Source organism: Macrobrachium rosenbergii, chromosome 3, assembly GCF_040412425.1.
Source record: "Macrobrachium rosenbergii isolate ZJJX-2024 chromosome 3, ASM4041242v1, whole genome shotgun sequence".
Lineage (NCBI taxonomy): Eukaryota > Metazoa > Arthropoda > Malacostraca > Decapoda > Palaemonidae > Macrobrachium > Macrobrachium rosenbergii.
Window position 1 is genome coordinate 33,033,735 of NC_089743.1, and position 27,616 is coordinate 33,061,350.

At 37.5% G+C, this 27,616-nt stretch overlaps 2 protein-coding genes across 2 annotated transcripts in view; both read left to right on the forward strand.

Annotated features, from left to right (window-relative positions):
* The first annotated feature begins 1,508 nt into the window (after nt 1–1,508).
* Nucleotides 1,509–9,310, forward strand: LOC136850786 (uncharacterized). The gene is made up of 5 exons (XM_067124773.1): nt 1,509–1,581; nt 5,391–6,120; nt 7,448–7,833; nt 8,276–8,883; nt 9,008–9,310. Exons 1-5 carry the CDS (start codon nt 1,509–1,511, stop codon nt 9,308–9,310), a joined length of 2,100 nt encoding a protein of 699 aa, XP_066980874.1.
* Nucleotides 9,311–13,387: 4,077 nt separating this feature from the next.
* Nucleotides 13,388–27,616, forward strand: part of LOC136854168 (two pore channel protein 1-like) — a 449,951-nt gene continuing 435,722 nt past the window's right edge. Inside the window, exons 1-2 of the mRNA XM_067130485.1 lie at nt 13,388–13,495; nt 21,861–21,943. Of these exons, the coding sequence (XP_066986586.1) occupies nt 21,907–21,943 (37 nt within the window). The 5' untranslated portion in view covers nt 13,388–13,495; nt 21,861–21,906. The remainder of the gene's footprint in view (nt 13,496–21,860; nt 21,944–27,616) is intronic.

Genomic DNA, 27,616 nt, shown 5'->3' on the forward strand with positions numbered 1-27,616 from the left:
CTTAACCTAATCTAACCTAACCAGCCTAACATACACTAATGCAACTACTTTTTATTTTCAGAGAGTCTTCGATGCCCAAATCGTGACCAAAAAATTCAAAATGGCAGCTTCGTTTATGCCTGTATTTTCTCCGGATGTTTTTAACTAGTTGGACCTCAATAGTTGCTTTTTTTGAAAATGTGTTAATAAATATATATTTCAAAATATGTCCTTTTTCTTTCACGTAACACTTAACTCTGAAGGAAATGGAAGTAAAGAATAGGAAATTACCCTTTAATCTGAGGGAAGTGGAAAAAGGGTATAGGAAATGACCCTTTAATCTAAGGGAAGTGAAAACAGGGTATAGGAAATGACCATAAATCTAAGGGAAATGGAAATATGTAGAAAAATTACCTTTTAATCTGAGGGAAATGGAAAAGAGGAATAAGAAATGACCCTTAAATCTAAGAAGAAATGGAGAAGAGTCATAGGAAATGACCATTAAACTTAAGGGAAAAGGCACAGGAAATGACCCTTAAACCTAAGGGAAATGGAAAAAGGGTATAGGAAATGACCTTTAAATCTAAGGGAAATGGTACAAGGCAGAGAACATGACCCCTAAATCGAAGGGAAATGGAAAAAGAGTATAGGAAATGACCCTTAAATCTAAGGGAAATGGAAAAAGGGTATAGGAAATTACCCTTAAATCTAAGGGAAATGGAAAAAGGGTATAGGAAAGGACCTTTAAATCTAAGGGAAATGTAAAAGGGTATACGAAATGACCTTTAAATCTAAGGGAAATAGAAAAGGGAATAGTTAATTACCCTTAAATCTAAGGGAAATGGAAAAAGGTTATAAGAAATGACCCTTAAATCTAAGGGAAATGGAAAAAGGGCATAGGAAATGACCCTTAAATCTAAGGGAAATGGAAAAAGGGCATAGGAAATGACCCTTAAATCTAAGGGAAATGGAAAAAAAGGTTCAGGAAATGACCTTTAAATATAAGGGAAAAGGAAAATGGTACAGGAAATTACCCTTAAATCTAAGGGAAATGAAAAAAGAGTATTGGAAATGACCATTAAATCTAAGGGAAATGGAAAAAGGGTATAGGAAATAACCCTTAAATCTGAGGGAAATGGAAAAGGGTATAGGAAATGACTCTTAAATCTAAGGGAAATGGAAAAAGGGTATAGGAAATTACCCTTAAATCTAAGGGATATGGTACAAGGCAGAGAACATGACCCCTAAATCGAAGGGAAATGGAAAGAGTATAGGAAATGACCCTGAAGTCTAAGGGAAATGGAAAAAGGGTATAGGAAATTACCCTTAAATCTAAAAGAAATGGGAAAAGTGTATAGGAAATTACCTTTAAATCTAAAGGAAATGGAAAAAAGGTATAGAAAATGACCTTTAAATCTAAGGGAAATGGAAAAAGGGTATAGGAAATGACCCTTAAATCTAAGGGAAATGAAAAAAGGGTATAGGAAATGACCCTTAAATCTAAGAGAAATGGATAAAGGGTATAGGAAATGACCCTTAAATCTAAGGGAAATGAAAAAGAGTATAGGAAATTACCCTTAATTCTAAGGGAAATGGAAAAGGGTATAAGAAATGACCCTTAAATCTAAGGGAAATGGAAAACAGTATAGGAAATGACCCTTAAATCTAAGGAAACTGGAAAAAGGGTATAAGAAATTACCCTTAACTCTAAGGGAAATGGAAAAGGGTATAGGAAATGACCCTTAAATCTAAGGGAAATGGAAAGTGGTATAGGAAATTACCCTTAAATCTAAGGAAAATGGAAAAGGGTATAGGAAATGACCCATAAATCTAAGGGAAATGGAAAAGGGTATAGGAAATGACCCTTAAATCTAAGGGAAATGGAAAACAGTATAGGAAATGACTCTTAAATCTAAGGGAATGGAAAAAGGGTATAGGAAATTACCCTTAAATCTAAGAGAAACGGAAAAGGGTGTAGGAAATGACCCTTAAATCTCAGGGAAATGGAAAAGGGTATATAGGAAATTATCCTTAAATCTAAGGGAAATGGAAAACGGTATAGGAACTGACCCATAAATCTAAGGGAAATGGAAAAGGGTATAGGAAATTACCCTTAAATCTAAGGGAAACGGAAAAAGGGTATAGGAAATGACCCTTAAAGCTAAGGAGAAATAGAAAAAGGGTATAGGAAAATCACCCTAAAATCTAAGGGTATAGGAAATGACCCTTAAATCTAAGGGAAATGGAAAAAAGGTATAGGAAAGGACCCATAAAACTAAGGAAAATGAAAAAAGAGTATAGGAAATGAACCTTAAATCTAAGGGAAATGGTAAAGGGTATAGGAAATGACCCTTAAATATGAGGGAAATGAAAAAAGTATAGGAAATGACCCTTAAATCTAAGGGAAAATGATAAAGTGTATAGGACATTACCCTTAAATCTATGGGAAATGAAAAAAGTATAGGAAATGGCCCTTAAATCTGAGGGAAATGGAAAAGGGTATAGGAAATGACCCTTAGATATAAGGGAAATGGAAAGGGGTATAGGAAATGACCCTTACATCTAAGGGAAATGGAAAAGGGTATAGGAAATGACCCATAAATCTAATGGAAATGGAAAAGGGTATAGAAAATTTCCCTTAAATCTAAGGGAAATGGAAAAAGGGTATAGGAAAAGACCCTTAAAGCTAAGGGGAAATGGAAAAAGGGTATAGGAAAATCACCCTAAAATCTAATTGAAATGGAAAAGGGTATAGGAAATGACCCTTAAATCTAAGGGAAATGGAAAAAGGGTATAGGAAAGACCCTTAAATCTAAGGGAAATGGAAAAATGGAATAGGAAATGACTCTTAAATCTAAGGAAAATGGAAAAAGGGTATAGGAAATGACCCTTAAATCTAAGGAAAATGGAAAAAGGGTATAGGAAATGACCCATAAATCTAAGGGAAAATGGTAAAAGGCAGAGAACATGACCCTTGAATCGAAGGGAAATGGAAAAAGGGTACAAAACAAGGTAAATATATCATAGTTTAACCGGACCACTGAGCTGATTGACAGTTCTCCTAGGGCTGGCCCGAAGGATTAGATCTATTTTACGTGGCTAAGAACTAACTGGTTACCTAGCAACGGGATCTACAGCTTATTGTGCAATCCGAACCACATTAAGACGAGAAATGGGAAATGTCCCTTGAATCTAAGGGAAATGATAAAAGGGTATAAGAAATGACCCTTAAATCTAAGGGAAATGGAAAAAGGGTATAGGAAATGACTATTAAATCAAAGGGTAATGGAAAAAAGAGTATAGGAAATGACCCTTAAATCTAAAGGAAATGGGAAAAGTTTATAGGAAATGACCCTTAAATCTAAGGGAAATGGAAAAAGGGTATAGGAAATGACCCTTAAATCTAAGGGAAAATGGTAAAAGGCCGAGAAGATGACCCTTATATCTAAGGGAAATGGAAAAAGTATAGGAAATGACCATTAAATCTAAGGGAAAATGATAAAAGGCAGAGATCATGACCCTTATATCTAAGGGAAATGGAAAAAGGATATAGGAAATGACCCATAAATCTAAGGGAAATGGAAAAAGGGTGTAGGAAATGACCCTTAAATCTAAGGGAAAATGATAAAAGGCAGAGATCATGACCCTTATATCTAGGGGAAATGGAAAAGGGTATAGGAAATGACCCTTAAATCTAAGGGAAATTGAAAAAGGGTATAGGAAATTACCCTTAAATCTAAGGGAAAAATGGAAAAAGATTATAGGAATGACCCTTTAATCTAAGGGAAATGGAAAGAGGGTATAGGAAATTACCCTTAAATCTAAGGGAAATGGAAAAAAGGGTATAGGGAATGACCTTTAAATCTAAGGGAAATGGAAAAAAGGGTATAGGAAATGACCCTTAAATCTTAGGGAGATGGAAAAAAAGGTATAGGAAATGAGCCTTAAATCTTAGGGAGATGGAAAAAAGGAATAGGAAATGACCCTTAAATCTCAGGGAGTGAAAAAAGCCTAAGAAAATATCCTTAAATCTAAGTGAAAATGGAAAAAAAGGAATAGGAGAATTAGATAACAATTCAACAAAATTTAATGATTTCCTACTCTCTCTCTTCATCTATCATGAAGGAAAGGTCAGACTCATTCTATTTTTAGTTTTCTGTAAAAGAAAACTGCTGTGCCGACTTTGTCTGCACTTTCCCTGTAGGTCCTCAGGCCTTAAAGACCACTGAGGTTTGAGGACTGCAAATTGGTTTGTTGATCACCCACCCTCCAATCATCAAACATACCAAATTGCAGCCCTTTAGTCTCAGCAGTTTTCATTTTATTTAAGGTTAAAGTTAGCCATGATCGTGCTTCTAGCAACCATATAGGATAGGCCATCACCGGCCCATGGTTAAAGTTTCAAGGCCGTGGCTCATACAGCATTATACCGAGACCACCGAAAGGTAGATCTGTTTTTGGTGGCCTTGATTATATGCTGTAGCGGCTGTACAGAAAACTTAGTTGCACCAAAGAAACTTCAGTGCATTTTTTACTAGTTTTATGAAGAATATATTCAAAGCAAAAATGACACTTTTGATTTCAAAAGGGCGGGGGTGGGGGAAACGTTTGCCTTTAATTTCAGAAGCTAATTTTTTTAGGCATCCTGAAATTACCCACAAGGCTCGCCCAGTACCTCAAGATTGAAATGAGATGCTGCTGAAACGTTTCAAGTCCAAAGATATATCAGAAATTTCATTCATGAGCGTGATATAAATCAGTCAAGTGATCACAAAGGAGTCCCATGACCCCAACACTGCATAAGCTCCTTAAGCAGCCTATGAATAAGGCTAGGGGCTTGCAACCTCACCCCCAAGAAAGACTCACTAAATTTAAAATGTATTTTATAACAAATTACTGGACAACAGGATTTATATACATTATTTTTAAAAAGGCATTTTATAAATGTAATTATAAATTATCTTGTAAATGTAATTAAAATATATATTTTATAACAGTATCTAAAATATTTGTATAATAAATAATTATAGGCTACAAGTAATTATTTATTAGATAGTAGCTGGATAATCTCCGTCTCTCCACGTACTCAGACCACCTTAGAGTGCATTTAATCTCTCTCTCTCTCTTTTAATAATAATAATAATAATAATAATAATAATAATAATAATAATAATAATAATAATAATAATAATAATAAAATCCTTACGAATTTTAATGACACCAATTTTGACCTGAATTCACGAAAGGCCAGCTCTTCTTTAAAAGGATTTCGAGGCAGAAATGAATGATTGTATCTATAAATACAGCCTTATTCTGAATCCTGTAAGTCCAGACCTAGAGTGATGAAAGACCAGCGACTAATTATCGTCAAGCTTATGGTCAGTTGAAGTCACTATCCAAATCCTTTGCAGCTCGTCCAGAAATTTATGAACAGTATTCTGAGATCTTCAGTGAGTATTTTACATTTAGGATTCATAGAGGAAGTAGACAAACAGAAATCATAGATGGATTGACTCATTATCTTCCGTATCATCCAGCGTACAAGAATTCCCCTACCACCCCAGTTAGAGTAGTGTTTAACGCTTCTAGTAAAGAAAACTCAAGAACAAAGAGTTTGAATGATTGCTTATTAACAGGACCTAGCCTAACCAGTAAACTTGTTGAATTTCGTACTAACCCAGTAGCAGTTGTTGAAGACATATCAAAAGCATTCATACGTATTGGTATTTCCCCAAATTGTAGAGGCTATTGTAGGTTTTTATGGTATGAAGACCAAACACTTCAGAAGGTTATCACCTATAGATCTAAAGTAGTCCTGTTTGGTGTAACATCATCTCCGTTTTTACTTCAGAAAATACTAACCCATCACTTAGAGAATCATTCTAATCCATTAGCAAAGACTTTGATTCCACATTTTTATTTAGATAACTTTGCTCATACTTATGTACAGGTAGACCAGTTGAAGAGTGAATATCCTCAAATTACTGCTATTATGTCTGATGCATCTATGCCATTACAATGTTGGGTGAGTAATGATTCAGAATTTAATGAAGATATTGGTATTAATCAGGAGAAACTAAACTTACAAGATGTTAATGTTCTTGCTATCTCATGGAATTCTGTCAGTGATGAAATATCAGTGTACCAAAATAAGAAGGTATGTAAGGAGGAATGTAGGCTATGCATCATCTAATCACCAAAAGATTAGCTTTATCTGTAATTTCTCGTGTTCTTGATCCGTTAGGACTTTTGTCACCAGTTTTGATCGAGGGAAAGTTATTCATACAGAAGCTATGGAAATATAAATATTCTTGGGATGAACAGTTACCTGAATCATTAGTTCAAAAATTTAAGAGGATTTGCCAGCGTCTCAGTTAGATCTCGACCATTAAATTTCCAAGATTTATAATTAATCCTAATACCTCAGATTTACATATTTTTTGTAATTCATCAGCAGTAGCATATGTGTTGTGAAATCTAATCACAACGCACTGTTTCTTGCTGTTATTAGCTATAGGTTTGCGAAGGATGATGAGAACTTCTACAATCTAGGGAAGGCTCAATGAGACAACAGTTTTTAAAATGTTGACTTATAAACTACTTTATTTACACAATTATTTACATATAAACATTCATCACCAATAAATGCATGAATAATGGAATTCCCCCAGCTAAATTATATCTCAAATAGCAAACGAATCACACAGCACACAGGAAGCCGACACAGGCTTCGTACGTTATTCAAAATGTTAATTGCCAAGGTATTTACTACCGGTTTGAAATAATTTAGAAACTATACCTCAGTTACTTATCCTTCCTTACTTGCTGCACCATAGGTCGGGTGATGTTAACAAAGAACCTCGCAGTACTTACTATTTACAAGTTAGCCCTTTGATGTACTGGATCGGAAAGCCGGTCCTCTGAGCCTGCCCCCACTCTTTACAGTCGTTCGAGGAGGGCGGGAAAGGTACTCTAGCTGTGTCAGTTTATGTATTAGAATGCCTTATCCAACAAGCTCAAATTTCACATACTTACAGATTACTGATGACGTTACCTATGAAAAATGAGATTCACCCTCACAGGGGCTCTGTTAAATAATATCCAAAGATGCGTAATTGCGACTTTCCCAACAACTAGACACGTCCCGAGCGTGCATTAGTGATGTCCAGACGAGATCGAGGTATGTTCGTCCGGGCCCATAGGCAACAAGGAAGACGACATGTGGTTTTTGGCCCCCAGGGCCCCAGCAAGGTGGTGAAAGGTGTAACTTTTCACAACAATATGGTTTAGTAGTTTATGCTGTGGATTCAGGAAACAAATCTAGTAATCTCCTTGTGAGTAAAGTGAGAGTAGCTCCAAGTCCTCCACTTACCATTCGCAAATTAGAATTACTTGCAACATGATTAGCTAAAAACCTCTTGTCCTGTGATACATTTGGATTTAGAAGTTGTACATTGTGGACTGATAGTGAAGTCACAATTAGTTGGGTATATCATGATAAATCTACAGATGTATCTGTGAGAAATAGAGTTGTAGAAATTCGCACTTTACGAAGTGATTATAATTTGTGCATGTTACATGTTCCTTCCAGCAAGAATTCTGCAGATATAGTAACCCGAGGTGTTAACGTTTCAAAGTTAGCCAACAATTTGATGTGGAAACATGGACCTTCATTTTTGCTTAATCCTTTGGAGTACCCACCTCAGAAGGAATTTGTTTGCAACGCTGCAGTAGTATCAGAGATTTTAGTAGAACCAAACATAATTCAACCTATTTATCCTGTATTTGATATGGAAAGAAATTCCACTCTTACTAAAGTTATGAGAATAATATCAAAGGTCATGAATTTTTGTAGTAAGTACTTCCCTGATAAATTCAAGTTGAAAGCTCTACATTCCTGCATAAGATTAGCTCAGTTACAGAGTTTTCCTACGTTATTTGAATATATTTGAAACAACCAAAGAAGAGTCCTAAAGCAGCTGCAGAAATCTTGAATTTAGCCAAGCAACTTCATATGTATATGAATGAGGATCAGTTGATTTGTTGTGGAGGTAGATTACAGACTCAGATCTGTCTCCTGAAACACAATGTCCAATTTATTTACCTGCCCAACATCCCCTGACCAAATTTATCATAACTCATTATCATAATCATCATTGTCATTGTGGGTTAAGTCAAACATTGTTGGGTCTTAGACAGCAATTTTGGATATCAAAAGCCAGAGTTATTATAAAGAACATCACTAGTAAATGTGTGCTATGTAGAAAGGTAGTTAGTAAGACTATCCCTCAACCAGGTCCACCTTCCTTACCAGAGGATAGGGTCCATTATGCCAGACCGTTCAGTTTTGTTGGAGTAGATTTTACCGGTGCTATAACCATTGTTGATCCTGCAACTGCTAGTGACAATGAACGAGTCTATGTTTGCCTGTTTACCTGTACAACCTCAAGAGCAGTACATTTAGAGCTGTGTAGTTCTCTTACTACCTCAGAATTCTTATTAGCCCTTCGCCGATTTGGTGCAAGATTCGGTGTTCCATCTGTTGTCATTTCTGATAATGAATCAGAAGTGAGAACATATATGCAAGATAACAACATATTGTGGAAATTTAACACCCCTCGTTCACCTTGGAGTGGTGGTTTCTTCGAAAGACCCATTGGAAGTGTCAAGAGTAGTCTTCATAAATCTCTCTTTAAGAAACGCATCTCATGTAATGAGTTACGCACTCATTTATGTGAAACTGAGTGTATTATCAATTCTCGTCCACTTAATTATTTGTCAGAAGACATCCGAGAGGAGTATCTCAGTCCTTCTCATTTGATATATGGAAGAACAGTAACCCTATTCCCACCTCTGAATTCCTTTGGAGCGGATGTTCTATATAGAGAAAATTTAGATTTGAGAGTACAGTATGCCCGACTCTCAGACATATTAAAGTAGTATAAGAAAGTATGGATGAATTCCTACCTCACATCACTGAAAGAAAGACATTTAACTTGTGCCAAAGACAAATCTTGTTTGGTGAAAGTTGGTTGATTTAGTACTTGTGCTATTAGAAAATAAGTCTAGAGCCAATTATCCTTTAGGATTGGTTACCCAGTTGATAAAGGGCAATGATAATGTTGTCCGGAGTGCGATAGTTCATACAGCAGATGTCGAATATATGAGGCCTATTTCCAAATTAATTCCATCAGAATTACATCATGAAGTGATTCCTGATGTGGAACCCAAAGAATCGCCAAGTCCTCCTGCAGTACCCAATGCATCACCTAGACCAACGACATGCTGCACGCAAAGCGGAACAGTTGCGCAGAGATTTAATAGATGCTGATCTCTTGGGATACGTTGTACAGTAGTTTAGATTATTCCTGCACCCTTTTTTTGGGGGGGGGAGAGTGTGGTGATCTGAGACACCACACAGTTTACTTTTTTTGTCTGTGAATCCGTGCGCGATTTCTGTATCTGGGGATTGTTTTGTTTGTTTTGAAAAAGCTTAATACTATGATTACAGTAGGTGACACTAGCGGATCCAGGGGGATGGCACCTGGGCACGTCGGCCTCCCTCTCCTGAAAAATGACAAAATAATAATATTGTAGATTTAAATAATAATAATAACGTAAATGAGAAATATAAAAATAGGAAAAATAAAAAAATCTATTATAGAAATTATATATATATATATATATATATATATATATATATATATATATATATATATATATATGTATATATAATATGTATGTATAATATGAAGATTGGTGCTTCCCCACCCCACGAAATTTTTCTGGATCAGCTTAATGGTAGGTGACTACCCAAGGAACACCGTTTTGTTCACTCGTTTGGGATGACGTTACCTCAAGTTTTTACATCTGTTTTCTACAGCGCTATATTTGTTCATTTCACACATGAGGTACTCATTTATATCTTAAAAAACAATATAATAAAGGTTACAACGTTCGCCAGAAAAAAATATCCTCTCACGAAAACCTTTGAAAATACCTTTTCGTCTCTCCAGCCAACAGAAAATCTTGTTAACAGGTTCCGGCGCCGGGAAAACAGCGTACAAGTAAGTATCCCATCCACAGCACAAACGAAAGCTTTAAACAAGAGAGCTTAGTGATGAAATGGCGACATTGAAAAAACCCATTGCTTTCATTAAAGAAAACAACAGTAGGCTACAGCTGTCATACATTATTTAAAATGTTTTTTGTCCATGTTTGTTTCAGTATTTTTTAGTTTTGAAAATGTCTTAATATTAATTTGGCAGTGTAAAATATAACAAACATTTAGCAGAACTGTGTAACAGCAGCCGTATGTTTGTCAATCTGCATAAAGTATTTATATTCGCATGAAAGGGTTTGCGACAGTTCTTGGCTTATTTTACAACTTTCGAATATGTCATTTTTTGGCTTATGAAGGTTTATCACAAAAATAAAGAGATTGAAGGATGTATTATAATATTTGTTGTGTTTGAATGAATAATTCCAACCTCAACCGGGTCATTATTGTTCGATTGTACTATAAATCGTTTCCATATAATAAAATTTTGTCTCCATATACAGAGGTGTGATTAACTTTTTGATCAGACATCCTCCTTTCAAAAGTCAAACTTAAAAAGATCATGCTTAGATTTACTGTTTGAAATGTTTACAGTATTTACTCCTCTGTGAAGTCTCTTTGAAATCACACCCCAAGAGATATTATACAAGAAGGTACTCTGAAGTGATGTTGTTGAGTTTTATTGCAAAATAATAGTATAATCAATAACAAAATATACGTTAAATTATACACAAGAAAATGCATGCTTAACTGACAATAAAAACAACAAAAATATTGATTTGAATATAAATATGGTAATGAACAGAAAACAAACTTTATATGCTCATAAAGATTTTCAGTCTCACAATAGGCTTATCCACTAAATGATTCAGACACATACTTATTAATTAAATGGGACAACAGAGTCACACAAGTTAGTAAGTCCACAGCTTACACTGACAATTTTGTCCAAAGTAATATTTCCATCCTGACTAAACTGGGAAAAATCATGGGGAATTCTTGATGATAACACCGAGTATTTCTGTCTCACAAGACCCATAACCTGCTGTTGGCAATTCTTCTGGTTTTTTCAACATCTAAAGCACCCAGCTGTGATTTCCCTCTCTTAAACGCGGGAATGTGAACTTTGGCCCTCACTGTACCTACACTGTCCTGTATGTCAAAGCCACGGTCAGCCAACACATCACCTGGTACAAGTTTATCCAATATTCCACGTTTCTGTAATAAGTTTGTCGCTGGCCCTCCCTCCAAAAGCATGTGAAATAAACGATATCACACCTTGTGGTGTGATCCCCATCAGATATTTTGCAGTGTTAGCGTTTTTGTAGTTCGACCAGGTTTCACCACGAGCTACCAAGTTTGAAGGTTTTTCACAACTGGTTTCAAAACAATCAGTTATGACTGCCACCTTTGACCCGAAGTGTGTTCGGAAGCTCATTGGCACTGTTTTCCGCAATTCTTCAAGCGATGGCGTATACTGCGGGTTTCAACGTCACATACAATGTTTCCAACACATTGTGGAAGGTTCGAGTCATCGTTGAATCGGAGACCCCAAACCGAACTCCAAAATCGTGGCTAGAAGCACAAGTCTTAATTTCATTAGAGTCATGATCAGTTGTTGAAATTTGTTCAAGACATTTTTATGTGTTTCCGTAATGTCAGGTTCAGCATAGTCATGTGAGGCTTTCAAAACCTCCAAATTTGTAAGTCCTGTGTAGTACTTTACATCTGTGTCATTATCTTTAAAATATGGCATGTCAAACTTTTGTGCTTCCGCAATAGTTTTCAGAGCAGCATTTTCACACACAAGCCTTTGCAATTCGCTCTCTGTTGCACTGTACAAATTCATCTCATTCTCAGTCTGTGAAGATGTACCTGCCTCCTGTTCCAGTGATGAACTCATCCCTGTGGATATTGTTGAACACCGAAGATCTAACAGCGCTGTGACAGCGGCTGTCTTCTTTTCAGAGCAAACTTTCAACCTCTTGTATCTGGATTTAGTTGGAGAAGGGGTTTGTAGAACCAGTACACGGTCCATGTTCTCTGTAGGTGCCCAGTCCTGATTGAGTTGACCATACAATGTGGCTGGTTTGTCTTGAAAATGTAATAATGTCTCATTATCACGCGTGTAATAAAAAAAATCAAATTTAAAAATGTGCACAAATAAAGCACGTAATACAAAGTACTTAACTTTAACTACAGATAAATATCCCATTTATAATATAAAGAAATTAAATGTTATATGTATATTGCAGATGTAAGTTATGGCACAGATTGCAGAATTACATAACATTTTAACTTCAATCTGCTGAACAAGTCAGTTGACACGTGTACAGTCTGATGAACGTTTTATTTGCTAACGGAAGTGTGAAAAATATTGAATAAAACCATTGTTAAACAGATAAAAGCTTACCAATGAAATGATCCGAGCACACACGAATGTTGTCATAACTTACTGGTTTCAGGTCAGATCGTCCGATGTTGGCTAGCCATTTTTCTCGTCGTGCCTATGCAAGTTCTTTCGTCGTTTCCCCTTGATGAATATTACTTTAGGCAGACGATAAAATGACCTGTCTTTCTCCTTGTCATGCCTGTTCGAATATTCATACAATACACAAAATGCAGGCATTGTTTATTGTATAATGTTGTGTCACTTTACACAGTATTTTCGTCGCTTGTCAATGATTTTACGCTTGACCAGATTTGCTTTGTCAACCAAGATGGCGGCGCACAGTGCCTGTGACGTCACGCGCTGTATAGAGACAGCAAGGTTTTGATGAAGCATTTCATTGATATGCATATAGATATTCCTGAACTTTGGGATAGCCTATACAAAATGAAAATTACATGAGGAAAGATAAAAGAAATGCTGCATATGAGAAACTTTTAGAAAATTTTCAGGTTAGTTATAAGTGGTCTTACTAATTTACATCCAGAAGTTTCTTGTAACTTTCTTCATTCATTCGAAAATCCTTGTAAAAGTCATTTATAGCAGTTAATCCGATTTCATTCAAGAGGTTTAAATGGGTGAGGCATTATGTTTCTTTATCCAGCTTTTCTACCCATTGTTTGCCATTACGACTTGTTTTAAAAAAAATGCCAGCATTATGGCAACACTCGCTTTCTCGGTTGCTCATCCCAAGTTCAAGCAAGACTGCCGTCATGCGGCCACTACTAGAATTATAGAGTTGACTAATGATAAGAATGACATTCCATAATTATTGTGTTCTCAGGGATGACAGTCTTCAAATGCTGTCAGTCCTGTGAATGACATTCGAGAATGGTTGTGTGAACTCCGCTTTAGCCAATGAGAACCGTTGTTTATGATCGAGTCCTCTGATTGGCCGAACAGATTATAGATCAAATTCGCAGCATTACGTTACGAGACGTGGCTGGAGGAACATGGCAGATTGTTGACGCGAATTGTAATGGAAACTAAAGTCAGTGGTTCTTGGTGTAAGTTAATTTTTAATCATATTGAGTAATATTTGCTATTTTCTGGTGTAGAGATCAGTGAATACCCATTGAGATGTGTTACTGAGGGCTGGAACAGGTTAACCCATGTTTTTGCTAGTAGAATGCACCGTTCACATAGGGTGTGAAGTTCCAAATACGGCCAGAAATCGTGAAATGAGTAAGTTGAGGGCATTACCTTATTCTCATTAACCCTTCGAAGGTTTGGTATGCGATTTTGTAGAAGCGGTTAGTATGCTATAGAAGCTTTGTATTTGTGCCTCCTTTCGTGTGGCTAAGATAATTGGTGTCATTTGGGTAGGGCCTATGTGGGTAAGGTCAGTGAAATCCCGTAGGCCATTTGGTCGTAGACTCAGGATATTTTGACCGTGAAATGTAGGTAACTATGGCGACTTAGTAATGTCATAGAGAAGGATTTACAATACTGTAGGCCTATACAATGTCATAGAGAAGGATTTTTATAATACTGTAGGCCTATATATCATTTTCGTTTTTCGTCAGAGTTCCCACTGGAGTGCAGGTCCAAACCAGGACCCACTATGGCTTTTGTCATTTTTTAAAATATATGTGCAGTAGGCACTGTATTGAATGGTGATATTGCTATTAGTATGCTGTTATTGTACTAGATTTCATTGCTATCAGAATGCTATTGTTATTGTGCTAAAGCATATAGCTAACGTTTTGCTATTATTATTGTACTAATAAAGTTCATAATTTGTTAATAATAACTTAGGAAAACGCCTTTGGTGGTTATTGTAGTTGGGCCTATATGGAACAAGAAATACCCAAGGCAATCACATTAAGGTTAAACAATCAATAAAGAAAGCTGTTGGTATAAAAGTGATTGGTTTGTACGTAGGCTATGCTTCAAACCAGTTTGATTAATTGACTGTTTTAAACAAGTTTTAAAAAAAATTGAGTGTGTAAGGGGCTTAAATAGTACGTGATAGTGAAAAGTGAGTTTATTTGGCCACCAGTAGAATTAAAAGACCTAGACTTACTCTGATGAGAACTGACACGGGAAGCTGGAGATGAGAGGAGATTTGTGGAAGTGAAAATACAGGGAAGACATAAGTGGCGGAATTTTGTGGAGGCTCTGTACGTTGCAAGGTGTTGGATGCAGTGATGATGATAATGACGTAGGTCTTGCAATAACATAAAAAGTATGTAAATACCTGACTGTAACATTTATGGACGTTGTTGTCACAAACATCTAATCTGAATTACCTTCAGTGAATAAAAAAAAAAGGCTGCTGCAGTTGACTGACCTAACCTTGGCTATTGTCCTGTCGCCTTCGCCATGAAAGGCAGTCTGAATTCTATTTGGGTTTTATCTACGCTTGTCCTGCAGATCAGCGTCTTTCTTTTCTTTGTTGGTCTTTCCAACAATAATAGACCGAACGGTAACTGGCTTTTATTCTTCCTAAAGCTTCAGCTTTCTACTCCATAACTTGAATTAATATTTTCTTTCGATTTCATGCCTCTTCCTTGCCTTAATATATTTTACGGGCTGCTCTTCAAGCAAGAGCCTACGTCGGCATAAGGCCAGCTTACTAAATAGATAACTGGTCAAATGCTGTGTAGGTCGTTGGTGGGGCGCGAAAGCCGTACGGAGACAAACTGTACCGGGTGGGGATATTTGAGGGTGGCTTACCTGGTGTTTCTCTTGTGGGGAATCTGATTCTGTTACCCAGTATTTGCACGTTTAGCCGTTGAAATTTTGAGGCGATAGTGAATTTATTTGAAACAAGACAAAACTGCATGGATTATTTAAACGCTGGAATAATTTAAAATACAATATCACAAACTTCGGTCAATAGCAACGGCTATAGTGTAGATAGAGAGTGAAGTTTAGCAACCAGGTGGCTGACCTACCTGGTCAATAATGAGCCCGTGTGTTGACCCTAAAATCGTAAATTTCGGTGTCCATAATAATTGTATAGCATTTGTTATTATTACAGATCTAGAAAGGGCTATGTATTTTCGAACGTTTCCGGAGTTTGTCGAACTTTTGCCGTAGGAAATCACCAAGACTCAGTGCCTTTTTAACATATTGCTTATATTTTTTGTTTGTTTGATGAGTGGTGTTGCATAATTTTCAGAGGTAGGTGCACTATGATTGTGAGTTAGTACTACGGGCTGAAATGGGTATGTGAACGTTCTGGAAACATTTCGTAGTACTATTTAAACGACTCCCGACTGCTTAGCCGCCATTAAAATTGACATCGTCTACGCGATGATTAGATATTCGTGTATTTCCTGTTGATTTAGTTCAGTAGTTCTATTATGTTGTTGCCTGACTCGCTAAGTACACATCGTTAATTCAGTCACGCAGTAATCTGATTTAATTTATCTTATTGTCATCAGACCAACCATTCATAAATGAGGAGTTCAAAAATTAGTCAGTCGTGTAGTATAAAAAAATGGCTCGCGCCAGTTAATGGCTGGTTTAATTAGTTTGTAAGTATGACTATCAATATCAAAAGGAATTTGTACAGAAATTCGTTAGATTAACTGATTTTAGCTGAGTAGTTAGTTTTAAAAGTTGTTCTTTCATATAAGCTTAAATTATTTCGGCGTTATTGGAATGCTTTAGGATAATATGCTATATATTAAGTTTTTCGTAATAAGTATTTTGCATAAACTGGATGGTGTTCAGGTTTTAACATCTAGCCTATATTCATTTGTAATCGTCGAAGATATTGCTCGGAACTCCAAACGTTCTTGACGGTAAGGTGTGCATTTTGAAGGCATTGCAAATTAGGCTCCAGGTGTGTTACGGATACCCAAGTTGTTAGTGGTCATTCAAAACTTTATTTAGCATAGAAACCTGAATTTCAAGTGTAATATCTTTGATTATGTGTCGACACTACTTAGACCGAGGTTTCTAGTGCGGTGTAGATCAGTAACATACGTTTTCCATCAACACATTTCCTTTTCTAGATGCTTGGGATACACACCTGTACCTTTTACCTGTGCCTTGACACACGTTTTTCCCCTTTGAAACCTGCATGAATGCGCAGGGTTTTCTTCGTACATACGCTGTATCAAGTTTTTATTTTACATATATCTCATTAATGCACACGTTTTAGTTTTCTGTAAAAGGAAACTATTGAGATGGCTATTTGCTGTCCTAATAAAAAAAAATACAGGCTACATTTTTTAGGCCATGTTTGTATTAAAATGTACTAAAAAGTACAAAATAATATTTTGAGGCACCAGGATTTTCTTGCAATTAATCATGTCTATAAAAATAAAAGCGTGGACCCTAAACATGGAAGGAAATACTACAAGAAATAAAAAAAAAAAATTTTCTTGTAGCATTACCTTCCATGTTTAGGGCCCACGCTTTTATTTTTGTAGACATGATTAATTGTAAGAAAACCCTGGTGTGTCTCAAAATATTATTTTTTACTTTTTAGTGCATTTTAATAAAAGCGTGTTTTAATTTTTTTTATTTTTCTATTTTATACTTTTTAGTTTTGACAAATTGTAACAGATTTATGATTGTAGTTGACGAAATTATTTCCGTTTACGGGGAGGGAAGGGAGAGAAGAGGGTAGGGGTAGGGAAGGGAGGGAAGAGGGTAGGGGTAGGGAAGGGAGGGAAGAGGGGAGGGGGAAGGGGAATGGAAGAGGGAAAGGGAGTTGGAGGGGAAGGGGGAATGGGAAGGGGAGGGGAGAGAAGATGGAAAGGGAGCGGGAGGGGAGGAAAATGGGAAGGGGATGGAGGGAAAAGAGGGGGACGGGGTAGGGGAGGGAGAAGGTGGCAATGGGAGGGAAAGGGGAAGTGGAGGCTAATGGAAGAGGAAGGGGGAGGGCACAGTCAAATTAACTCTGCATCATGTGCTCCGGAAGGGGAAAGGGGAGGGGAGAAGAAAGGGGAGGGAAGACTGAAGTGAAGGGGGATGTAAGAGGGAAGGGGAGGGGGAGGACGCAGCTAAATTAGCACTTGATCGTGTGCTCCCGGAACAGGGATGGGATGGAGAGGGAAGGGGAGGGGAGGACACAGCTAAATTAAAGGGGGAGTGGGAGGGGAGGGAGAGGGCGATGGAAGATATTTTGGTCTCTCGTTCTGAGGGAAATTTTACGACTGGCATCTTTAGAAAGAAAACGTTTACCAGCCTTGGGTTAAACTTTTTTAGTCACTGTCCCCTTGTTTTTAAGACTAATTCGTGTAGAACTCTGATTCATCGAGCCTTTTCCCTTTGCTCCAATTGGAATAACTTTCACCTAGAAGTCCAGTTTTTAGAGAGGTATTTTAAAAATAATTGCTATCCCTTTAACATGTTCACTAAAATCGTTAAAGAATTTTTAGACAATATTTTTAAGCCAAAATCTGTAGTCTGCACTGTTCCCAAGAAGATAATGTATGTTTCCCTTCCCTTCCCTTCACTAACGATTTTGTCCTAATCAAACGAAAATTATTGTCATTCTTGAGCCATCTGTATCCGTATGTTGACTTCAGATTTACCTTTAATAACCCTCTTACAATCGGAAGACTGTTCCCTGTGAAAGACACCCTCCCGGAGTTGATGCGTACCTGCATTGTTTACAAGTTTAATTGCCCAAAATGTAATTTTGGGACTTATGTGGATGTACCAAGCGCCTACTGAAGGTGCGCATCGACTCTCATAGGGTGTAAGCCACCGTACAGGCTTAGCTTTAAGCAAAAAAAAAAATAGTGCCATTAGACTTCATGCTATATCTTGCCACCATCACATACAATACAGTGATTTTCAAATACTTGGACAAACAAAAATAGCCATTCGCTTCCCTTTTAGAGTCCCTCCATATTAAACAACAATCACCAACACTCAATAGCCAAACCACCTTTGTTCCACTGTTCATTGCATAGTTTGCTTTTTTCTTTTTAGTTTTTTCCTCACACCATTTCACCCTCTTCCATTTGCAGTCTTCTAACTCGCCCAGTTGTCATTTAACTACGACATGAACAGTAGGTTCTCCAGTATTTTGTACTACATTATCATTTTTTTTATCATTTTGAATATTCATTGGTTTTTTTTTTCCTCTCTCTCTCAGTATCTATCTTCTCAGTGATTTTATTTGACGATTTCTGTTTGGTACGTGATTTCTTATTGCTTGGTTAACTTAGGTTTTTATGTTCCTATTTTTTTTTACTTTATATTATTATGTATTTTAAAGTTTTGTAAATTATATATAACTGTTTTAATACTTTTAGATTTAGTCAATCGGTATAGTTTTCTTACTGTTTCTTTTTATTTTTATGTAATTCCATAGATAAGTGACCTGATGATGGGAAAAGTTACGTATTCCCGAAAGCTCGGCTGTGCCTCTGTTAATTTCTAAGAAATAATAATGTCTGGAATTTTACCACGTCTTCTGGCTATCCTGTTCCTCCTTATATATATATATATATATATATATATATATATATATATATATATATATATATATATATATATATATATATATATATATATATATATATATATATATATATATATATATATATATATATATATATATATATATATATATATGTGTGTGTGTGTGTGTGTGTGTGTGTGTAAGGGACTGCATACAATGCGGTCTTACGGGTGCACGTGTGTGTGTCATCCATCGGACAAAACAAGACAAAGCATCCTGCACTCTCTTTCCCTCCCGCGCATCTGTGGCCATCGCTCGAAGGAACGCAACTTCTACCATACAATATTCCTGTCTATTTCTCTCTAACCATTGTTGTCTCGATTAATGTACAATCACCACTACTTGCATTGCCATGCAAGCATTCCAATCATGTACTCATAATGTTCCACCGAATCTTCTGTGTCAAACTGTATGTATGTTTCTGTTTGTGAAGACACCAAATGTCTCGCCATTTCACATATATTATGCTACTGCATTGCATTCATTAATCTGTAACGAATCTCATGCAATTGGCCATATGTGGAATTTCCTGGCCTTACCATTGATATATGTTTTATCATTGTACGTTTATTATGTCTCTCACAAGTGCCATCTGTTTGTTTGTCCACAAGCACAGATGTCTGAAACATAATCTCTGTTTTGCCCTGTCTGTGTGTAGAAACTACTTTGTGGCTTGCACCAGCCAATAACAACTTCGAAGATTCTGTACATCATTCAGTAAGGAACCACCAATAAACCAGACAACACCCAGCCAGTATGTCACTCTATTCCATCCTTACACTGGTGACCCTGGAGTGACCCGAAGGAGCTGATGGCAGACGTACGACCCAAGGTGACGACACACGTGCCAACAAACCCTTTGCCGCTTCCCCGATTCCAGCCGTTCTCTATTGCTCAGCAGATGTCCGACCCTCCGAGATAACCCACCCCACCACAGGAACCCTGGACGCCTCCTCCAGGCAGCCTGCTGCCGCCCCCGAACTCGTACCGGATGACCTGACCAACGAAGGAGCGATGTACTCTTCAACCCACTACCGTCCTCCCCGAGTTCCCGCTGGCCGGCGTCGCCCTTCAGCCTCCTACCAGCCCAAAGCCCAAACCCTTCGCGCCCATTCCAATTGTCAGCAAGACGATTTCCTCATCGACGCCTTGCTTTTTTTTGGGGGGGGGGGTTAGTATTGTAAGAGACCACATCGCGGTCTCTCGAGCGCATGTGTGTGTCATCCATCGGAGGAAACGACAAAAACAAGAGCATCCCGTTTTCTCTCTCAAGGAACGCAACTTCTACCATACAATATTTCCGTCTGATTCTCCCTAACCATTGTTGTCTCGATTTATGTACGATCACCACTACTTGCATTGCCATGCAAGCATTCCAATCATGTACTCATAATGTTCCACCGAATCTTCTGTATCAAACTGTATGTATGTTTCTGTTTGTGAAGACGCCAAGCGTCTCGCCATTTCACATATATTATGCTACTGCATTGTATTCATTAATCTGTCTCGGATCTCATGCAAATGGCCATATGTGGAATTTCCTGGCCTTTCCATTGATATATGTTTTATCATTGTACGTTTATTATGTCTCACAATCGCCATCTGTTTGTCTGCTGACAAACACAGATGTCCGAAACATTACCTCTGTTTTGCCTTGTCTGTGTGTAGAAACTACATTGCGGCTCGCACCAGCCAATAACAACTTCGAAGATTCTGTACATTCATTCAGTAAGGAACCACCAATAAACCAGACAACACCCAGCCAGTATGTCACTCTGTACCATCCTTACAGCCTCTAGTACAATCGAGTTATAGGTACCCTTTATAATTATGGAAGTGAGTCTGCGCCAGGTGGGCATTTCAGCTGACAATACTTGGCGTCGATGCTTCCCTTACAGGTTGGAACATTGCATGTGTCGAAAAATGTTATTGCTATTTCTCTCCAGTGATGACCATCAGGTACTGACATGTACTCTGGCTGTGGTGCTTCCCATAGGTCATTACTTGTCTTTTTGACGATCTTATTTATTGGGGTCGCAGCTTTCTCAGTTTGACTCAGTAAGTGTGAACGTAGATTATTCGCAATGACTTGAGTTAAATGATTCTTCATGAATCGAATTCGCTAGGTGTAAACGCGGCCTTAGTAGTGGGTGTAAAATTGTTTCAAGTTCGTATGTGGTTTGCATAACAGATGACCATAACATACAAAGAAGGGATAAGGGGTTGATAAGGTGTCTTCAGGGTTTGTGAAGTGAAGTTCAGCCATAAAATGTAATCTGCATAATTTTATTAATTCATTTTTAGGTTTAGAAGTCTCGGCACAGTTTCAGTTGACCAAGCGATTTCGAAAGGAATTTAGTATTTTTGGTTAGGGTGTATAACAGGGTTGTAGGCCTAAGGCTCATTTGAGGAGTAGGGGCCACTCATACTCAATTTTGAATGAGAGTTGTGACTGCTCAGCAATTTTGGGAACAATGCTTTCTCTCTCTCTCTCTCTCTCTCTCTCTCTCTCTCTCTCTCTCTCTCTCTCTCTCTCTCTCTCTCTGCGTAGTGAAGATCAATGAGAATGACATTTTGGCTACATGGTCACACCTGGCGTTTTCTGCTGGGGGTTGGGGGGGCGGGGATGGAGGATCGGGGAAGGTACGGCTGGACGTTTGCTGGTCTGGACAAGGGAGAGCAGGTCTTCTTCATTGATTTTTATTTTCAGTTTTTTTAGGTTAAATAAATATCAGATAATTTTATGTATTACCCGAATAACACATGGCAAGGTATTTTTAATGATAAATTCACCCACTTGTGTCGGAGCAAAATCTTGTAAATCTTTTGGGATTTCATTCGGGTTGGAACATTAAACTTGTTTTTGTTGTATTTTTTTTTTGTTTTCCATTTCATACCTTTTTCTCTCTAAAAGACCTTTTTTTTCTCCTTTGCAGGTTCATAATGAGTTTCACTTAAAAATTAGGACTACTTTCGCCGCAAATGGGAGTCAGAGTGTACGAGGTGGAAGCCATTAAGGGTGAGTATTACAGAGCCTTTTAGCGTTTTCCAAAAGACTTGGAACCATTGCCACCCCTTGGTTCTTTAATATCTTGTCAGTTCGTAAAAGTAGTTTCCATTAGCACAAGTTTTGACACATTTGCAAACAGAAGGCTGTCACAGTCAGTAGTAGTGGTTCCCAGGGAGGCATGGAGTGAGTTTTTATACTTCAGCAATAAAAATTAAATTGATATTTTAAGTCGGTTTTTTTTCTGTCAGTTTAGTGCCAATTCGTGTCTCCTGGATGGTGACTTCTGCATGTGGAAACCTGGCGGTGGTACATATTAAAGGATTTTGGCTCCTTTAATGTAACTGTAGCATGTGGCACCACTACTGACGTAGAGTGCACCCATCCTGTAAATTTCATCCACTTGTGTACATATTAATGTAAGTTGCACAAACTTCTGCACATACTGATGTGGATTTCACCCCCATCTTTGTACATACATGTATTATCCTGAGATAGACGTTGACCTGGTAATGTCATTTACACATTGAGGAAGTTCGTCCTAGCACCGACGAAAACCACCCAGACTGTAAGTTTTTCCCTTTGTGCTTTTGTTTACAAATAGCCGGAGACTGAACATTCTTTTCCCGTTATGACATTATTCATGAATTCATAATCTCTTAAATAATGACTTGTAAATGGATTTCACCTTTAGATTATTCATGATGGAATTATTGCTGTTTGCACCAGACAGCTATGGTTTGTTGCCAGGGTCGATAATGCTAAGAGTTTTTAAATTTAAAATTTTCCTTTCAGCTGTCTGACACATTATCTCTGATTGTTCCAGTCTGCTGTACATGATTTTGTAACGACGGTTTAAATACATTTCATTGCCAGCGGTAGTGATCAGACTAGTTTTTAGTGAAACATCAGGTATTCATTTAAGATACAGGATTGTGATCAAACTGGTTTCCAGGATAATTTTAAAAATGTATCAGTTCAGGTACTTGTACTTCGCGCAGATTTTCAGAGATGTTAATATTTCCGTAGGATTTTGGTATATTTAACCGCATCAGTTCATTTATTCTTCCAGTGTTCATTTCTTCATGACTGTATGTGACATGGGCGTAGTGGTTTTTCTGCATTGTTTGTTGATTAATTATTTTATTTTATTTTTGTATCATTGACTTTAGTGAAGTACAGTTTAGCATCTGTGGATGGATGTTATCCACGTTAAATTTCTTAATTGATATCAAAGCGTTAGCCATTGTTTCGTCTTACTGGGACTTTGCCCTAAAACTACATGTTCTAAGTATTTCAAGTTATATATTGGCTATTTTTCGTCCGCTTTTAGAATCAAGATCATAAAGGGATTTTAAAGTGTCGAATGCTACAGGTAAAAAATGATTCTACTTGGCAGAAATAAAGGTGTCGACGTTTCACTTGTGCATGTTCGATTGTTTGGAAACTTACTCGGACAGTGAATGGCTTTTCACTTGAACGTTTGCTCCTTTTAATGATGATAGTATTTACAGGAGTCCATTTGTTCCTAAATGCTAGATTGCAGATCACTTTACCTGGCAGAGGCTTCCTAAAGGCTATACAGTAGGTTAATTTGTGGCACACAACAACACATTGGGAGTAAATCTTTGTAGTTAAGTAATCGATGAATTTCTGAGTAATGGCGAAGGCTGGTTTAAAAGCTTTTTGGGAATACATTACTGTAATAATGATGTCAGTTCCGACTTGATGGAATTAGCACTTTTACTGTTTATAAAAGAATGGTACAGTCTATGGTTTCCATGGTCCTTTCAGGGTTTTGGAATCAAGTTCGATCAGGTTTTGTTTACGTCGCGTAATATTGGAGAATATTTAAGACTTGCATTGGGCTTCTGTCCAACGTGATGTTAAATTTGTAAAGAGAAAAGTTACAAACCCTAGATATGCTTCAAAATTTTTAGCGCACTGAAAAGACCTTGATATGTCAACTGCATTAAAGATGAATTGGGTCAGTCCTGTATGTTTCTCCCAGCAGTAATTCTCATGGAACCTATTCAAGAACGGTTTGGATGGTGAATGTTTATCTTTGTAGAAATGTACTGCCTACAGTATTCCTTGCATACAGACTGCAGGTGTACTAGAGTTTCTTTTTAATGTCTCTTCTCAGGTCTCTGGGTGCACTGCTTTCTTCCTTTTTCCCTTGCCATCCTTTCCCTTTATATTAGCCTGAGGATTGGAAGACTGGCAAAGCCTTGTAGTATTGCTTTTCTTTAAGCATTAAGAGTTTGTGTTGCTAAAAATCAGTTTCTCCACCAAAGGTAACTGGGTCTTGATCATCAGCCACAGGTGCAGGGTACACTTGTATGATCTTTTCCCACATTTAGTAAATTCACCAAGATCAAATTTGCTGAAGTGTGTTAAATTTTGTAAAAGCTTTCAATTACTTTGAGACTTTACAGCACATAACTCTTTTTTTCAGCTCTACAGTACAGTCATGACCAATGAGGCAAACTCTGAACAAAGGAATAACATACATTACAAGAACCCCAGAGTATCTTACTCCTGGCATGCAGGTTATTTTGCCGAATACTAATTGCTCATTTTTTTAGGGCTGGTATAGGCTTAGGAGTACCCAGGGTAAGTGTGATTTTCAGTCAGGAACGTCACAACTGGCGATGAGTGCAGCTTTGAGGGATGGTGGGTTCTTTTTGCCATTCCGTTTGCAGCTGGGTTGTAGATGGCTGTGGGATGATATTTGATCCCATTAGTTTGGCCAAGGCAGTTTGATTTCTCAGATGAACTGGCCCTCTCTTATGTTGTCAGGAATACCGAAGTGGCTGACCCACCTGTTGAGGAGTACCGCTGTGCAGGCACTCCTTGTTGCTTCCATCAGAGGTATCACCTTTGGTCACTGCATGGCTCTCTCTCACTATAAAAATGCATTGGAATTCGTGGCATGGTGGTAAGGGTCACACTTTATCAAAATGAAGATGCCCAAATCCTCGTCAGGGTTATGGAAATTTCCTGATTCTGGATTCTGGATTGCGTTGGGTGGTTTTGTTTTTGTGACACTTGAGGCACTGTTTGGCCTGTTCTTTAGATTTCATTTTTCCCTAAGTCAGATGAATTTCGGTGTTACAAATCTGGCTGTTCTTTCTGATTGGAGTGACAGACTGTGGATGAGGTTGAAGACCTTTTTTTTGGAAGGACCTTGATGCTAGGGTTGGGGGCGGCCCATGCTGATGTGGAGAATAGTTCAATGTGTAGTTCCGAGAGGGATGTCTTTCTACCACGGACTTGTGATTGAGATGTGATAGTTGATGGTTTCTGTATCTTGAAGATATGGGAAGTCTGCTATAATTTAGCCATAATTGGGCTTCATTTACTTTGATTTTGTATAATGTGTCTTCCACTGGGTGTTTCTTGATAGGTAATGTTGCATCGTACATCCAGATTCTGAAAGTTGTTACCGTCAGGTGGAGTATAGGTCTTGATTTTTTATCAGGGGATGGGCAAGAGGTTAATATTCTGTTAGGATGGTGAAGGGTGCGCCTTTAACGACAGTATAGCATTTCTTCTCTGGAGGTGTCAGTTTCATGCTGACAAACCTGAGCAGTTGAGTTGTTCCATTGATTTGCTCAATGACTGGCCCTGTTGTGATGTTGCTTGCATCCAATGTGAGAGTGAGGGTGGCTCAAGGGTTCGGGAATGTCATAGGGTTAATGCTACCAGGGTATCTTGAGTTGCGCTGAGAGTATTGGTATCCACTGAGGGCATTGTAGAGTGCAGCCATGGTCTAGGTAATGTGGAGTAGAAGTTGATGGTAATAATTTATCAACCCTCTTGAATTCTTGCATTCTTTATTGTTGTTGTTAGTTACTTCGTGATGGCTGATACTGTGGTGCCTCAACTTAGTGGATTTTGTTACCTAACAATAAACATGATAAATATATTTCAGTAAATATAAAAATATTTTATACTTATTAGAGAAATCCAGTAAGTGTGCTAGGATCAATGGACAGGGGGTGGGGGCTGGGAATGCAGTGTAGGATAGGTGGAGAGGGGTAGGCAGGATTTGACTTTGTTAGAGCTTTTTTATGTTTTTTACTGTATGCTTTTTCCACATTTTATTAAAGGATATACAGTCAACTCCTGGTATTCGAGTGGGATAGGGACCACAACCACCCACAGATACCAGAAGTCCACGATAAGTTGGAACCTCCCCTCTAAAAACACTTATAACTGCCAATTTTAATAGTTCAGACAGCCAATATGCCCAAAAAAATCATCGTAAAACACTTTATCATGTTAATATCATTTCAATATCACTAATATCATTTTAATATCATTTCACTATCACTTTGATATCATTTCAGTACTATTTCTGAGCGGTGGAGTTATAGGCTCTATAACGAGGTGAGAAAACCGGTTTAGGGAGCTGTAGCCACTGGGAGGGTTCACTATAAGGAGGTCCCTCCTATGGGAGCGTTCACTATAAGGAGGGGAGAAAACAAGTTTATTATCATGGCAAAGCTTACAAACCTGTTTTTTTTTCCAGGCTTACATAAATCTCTCTCTGAGTTAAGAAATATTTAAATGTGCATTAAAAAATATATTTTATTGATATTTTGCTGTGTTTAAACGAGTATTAATATTTGAAAGTTAGTAAATAATTTTTTTATCACAAAAAATGTATTTAGACATGAAAATAACCTGAAAACATAGTAATTAGTGAATACTGCTCTACGAAAAAAATATGCGAATTAGTGAATTTTACGTGACATATATGGAGATACGTTCCTTAGAAAAACTTAGCAGGGGTCGACTGTATACGGTACTGCATTGTAACTTATAATGAAATACATCACGCACAACATAAAAAAAAGGAGAGAGAGAGAGAGAGAGAGAGAGAGAGAGAGAGAGAGAGAGAGAGAGAGAGGTATCACATATGCTAAAGTCTATAAAACACACACCTTCCATTTTTTTCATTTTTACTTTATGCTCTTCTCATTTTTATTTTTACTTTTTGTTCTCATTTTTTATTTTTATGTCTTGTTATAATTTCCACTGCATAAAAGATGAAAAAGCAATTGAACTTACAACCCAAAAGAGACAAACACATTTAATTTCCCCTATCTTGTATGTCTGCACACACTCTTTCCCTTTGGTTGATGGTAGTGGACACAAGTTATAAAGAGCTCAGTTTGTTGCCAACATCTACAAATTCACATTTGTTCCTACACAATATACAAATCATCAGTCTTTACAATAGGAATATACTTCAGCGCAGCTGGAGGCCGGCCATGTAACTTTAAACAAGGTGGTTAAGCATGTAGGTAACTACCAAATATGGGTGGGAGTCCTGCCCACCCAGTCGGTCCGCATTCACTTTGCTTTTGGCCGCTGAGAGAGAGAGATGTAACACCCTTCCCTCTGTGCCTGCTGTTCGACTGATTCATTGGTTTGTAATGTTTTCATATATATTAGTGTGTTGCTGTTTTTTGCTTGTATCTGGACATAACGTGCTATTATGATATGCTAATCCAACCTCTTATTTTACCTTTGTGTGTTGTGTATTCAGTGTTATAACTGTTCATTCTGACATAATGCAACACTATACCTTTATTAGCCTTCAGAGTGGTAAACTGGGTTTTACATTGCCAAGACAACGAGTTTAAACTGATTTTCTCACCTTGCTTACATCTC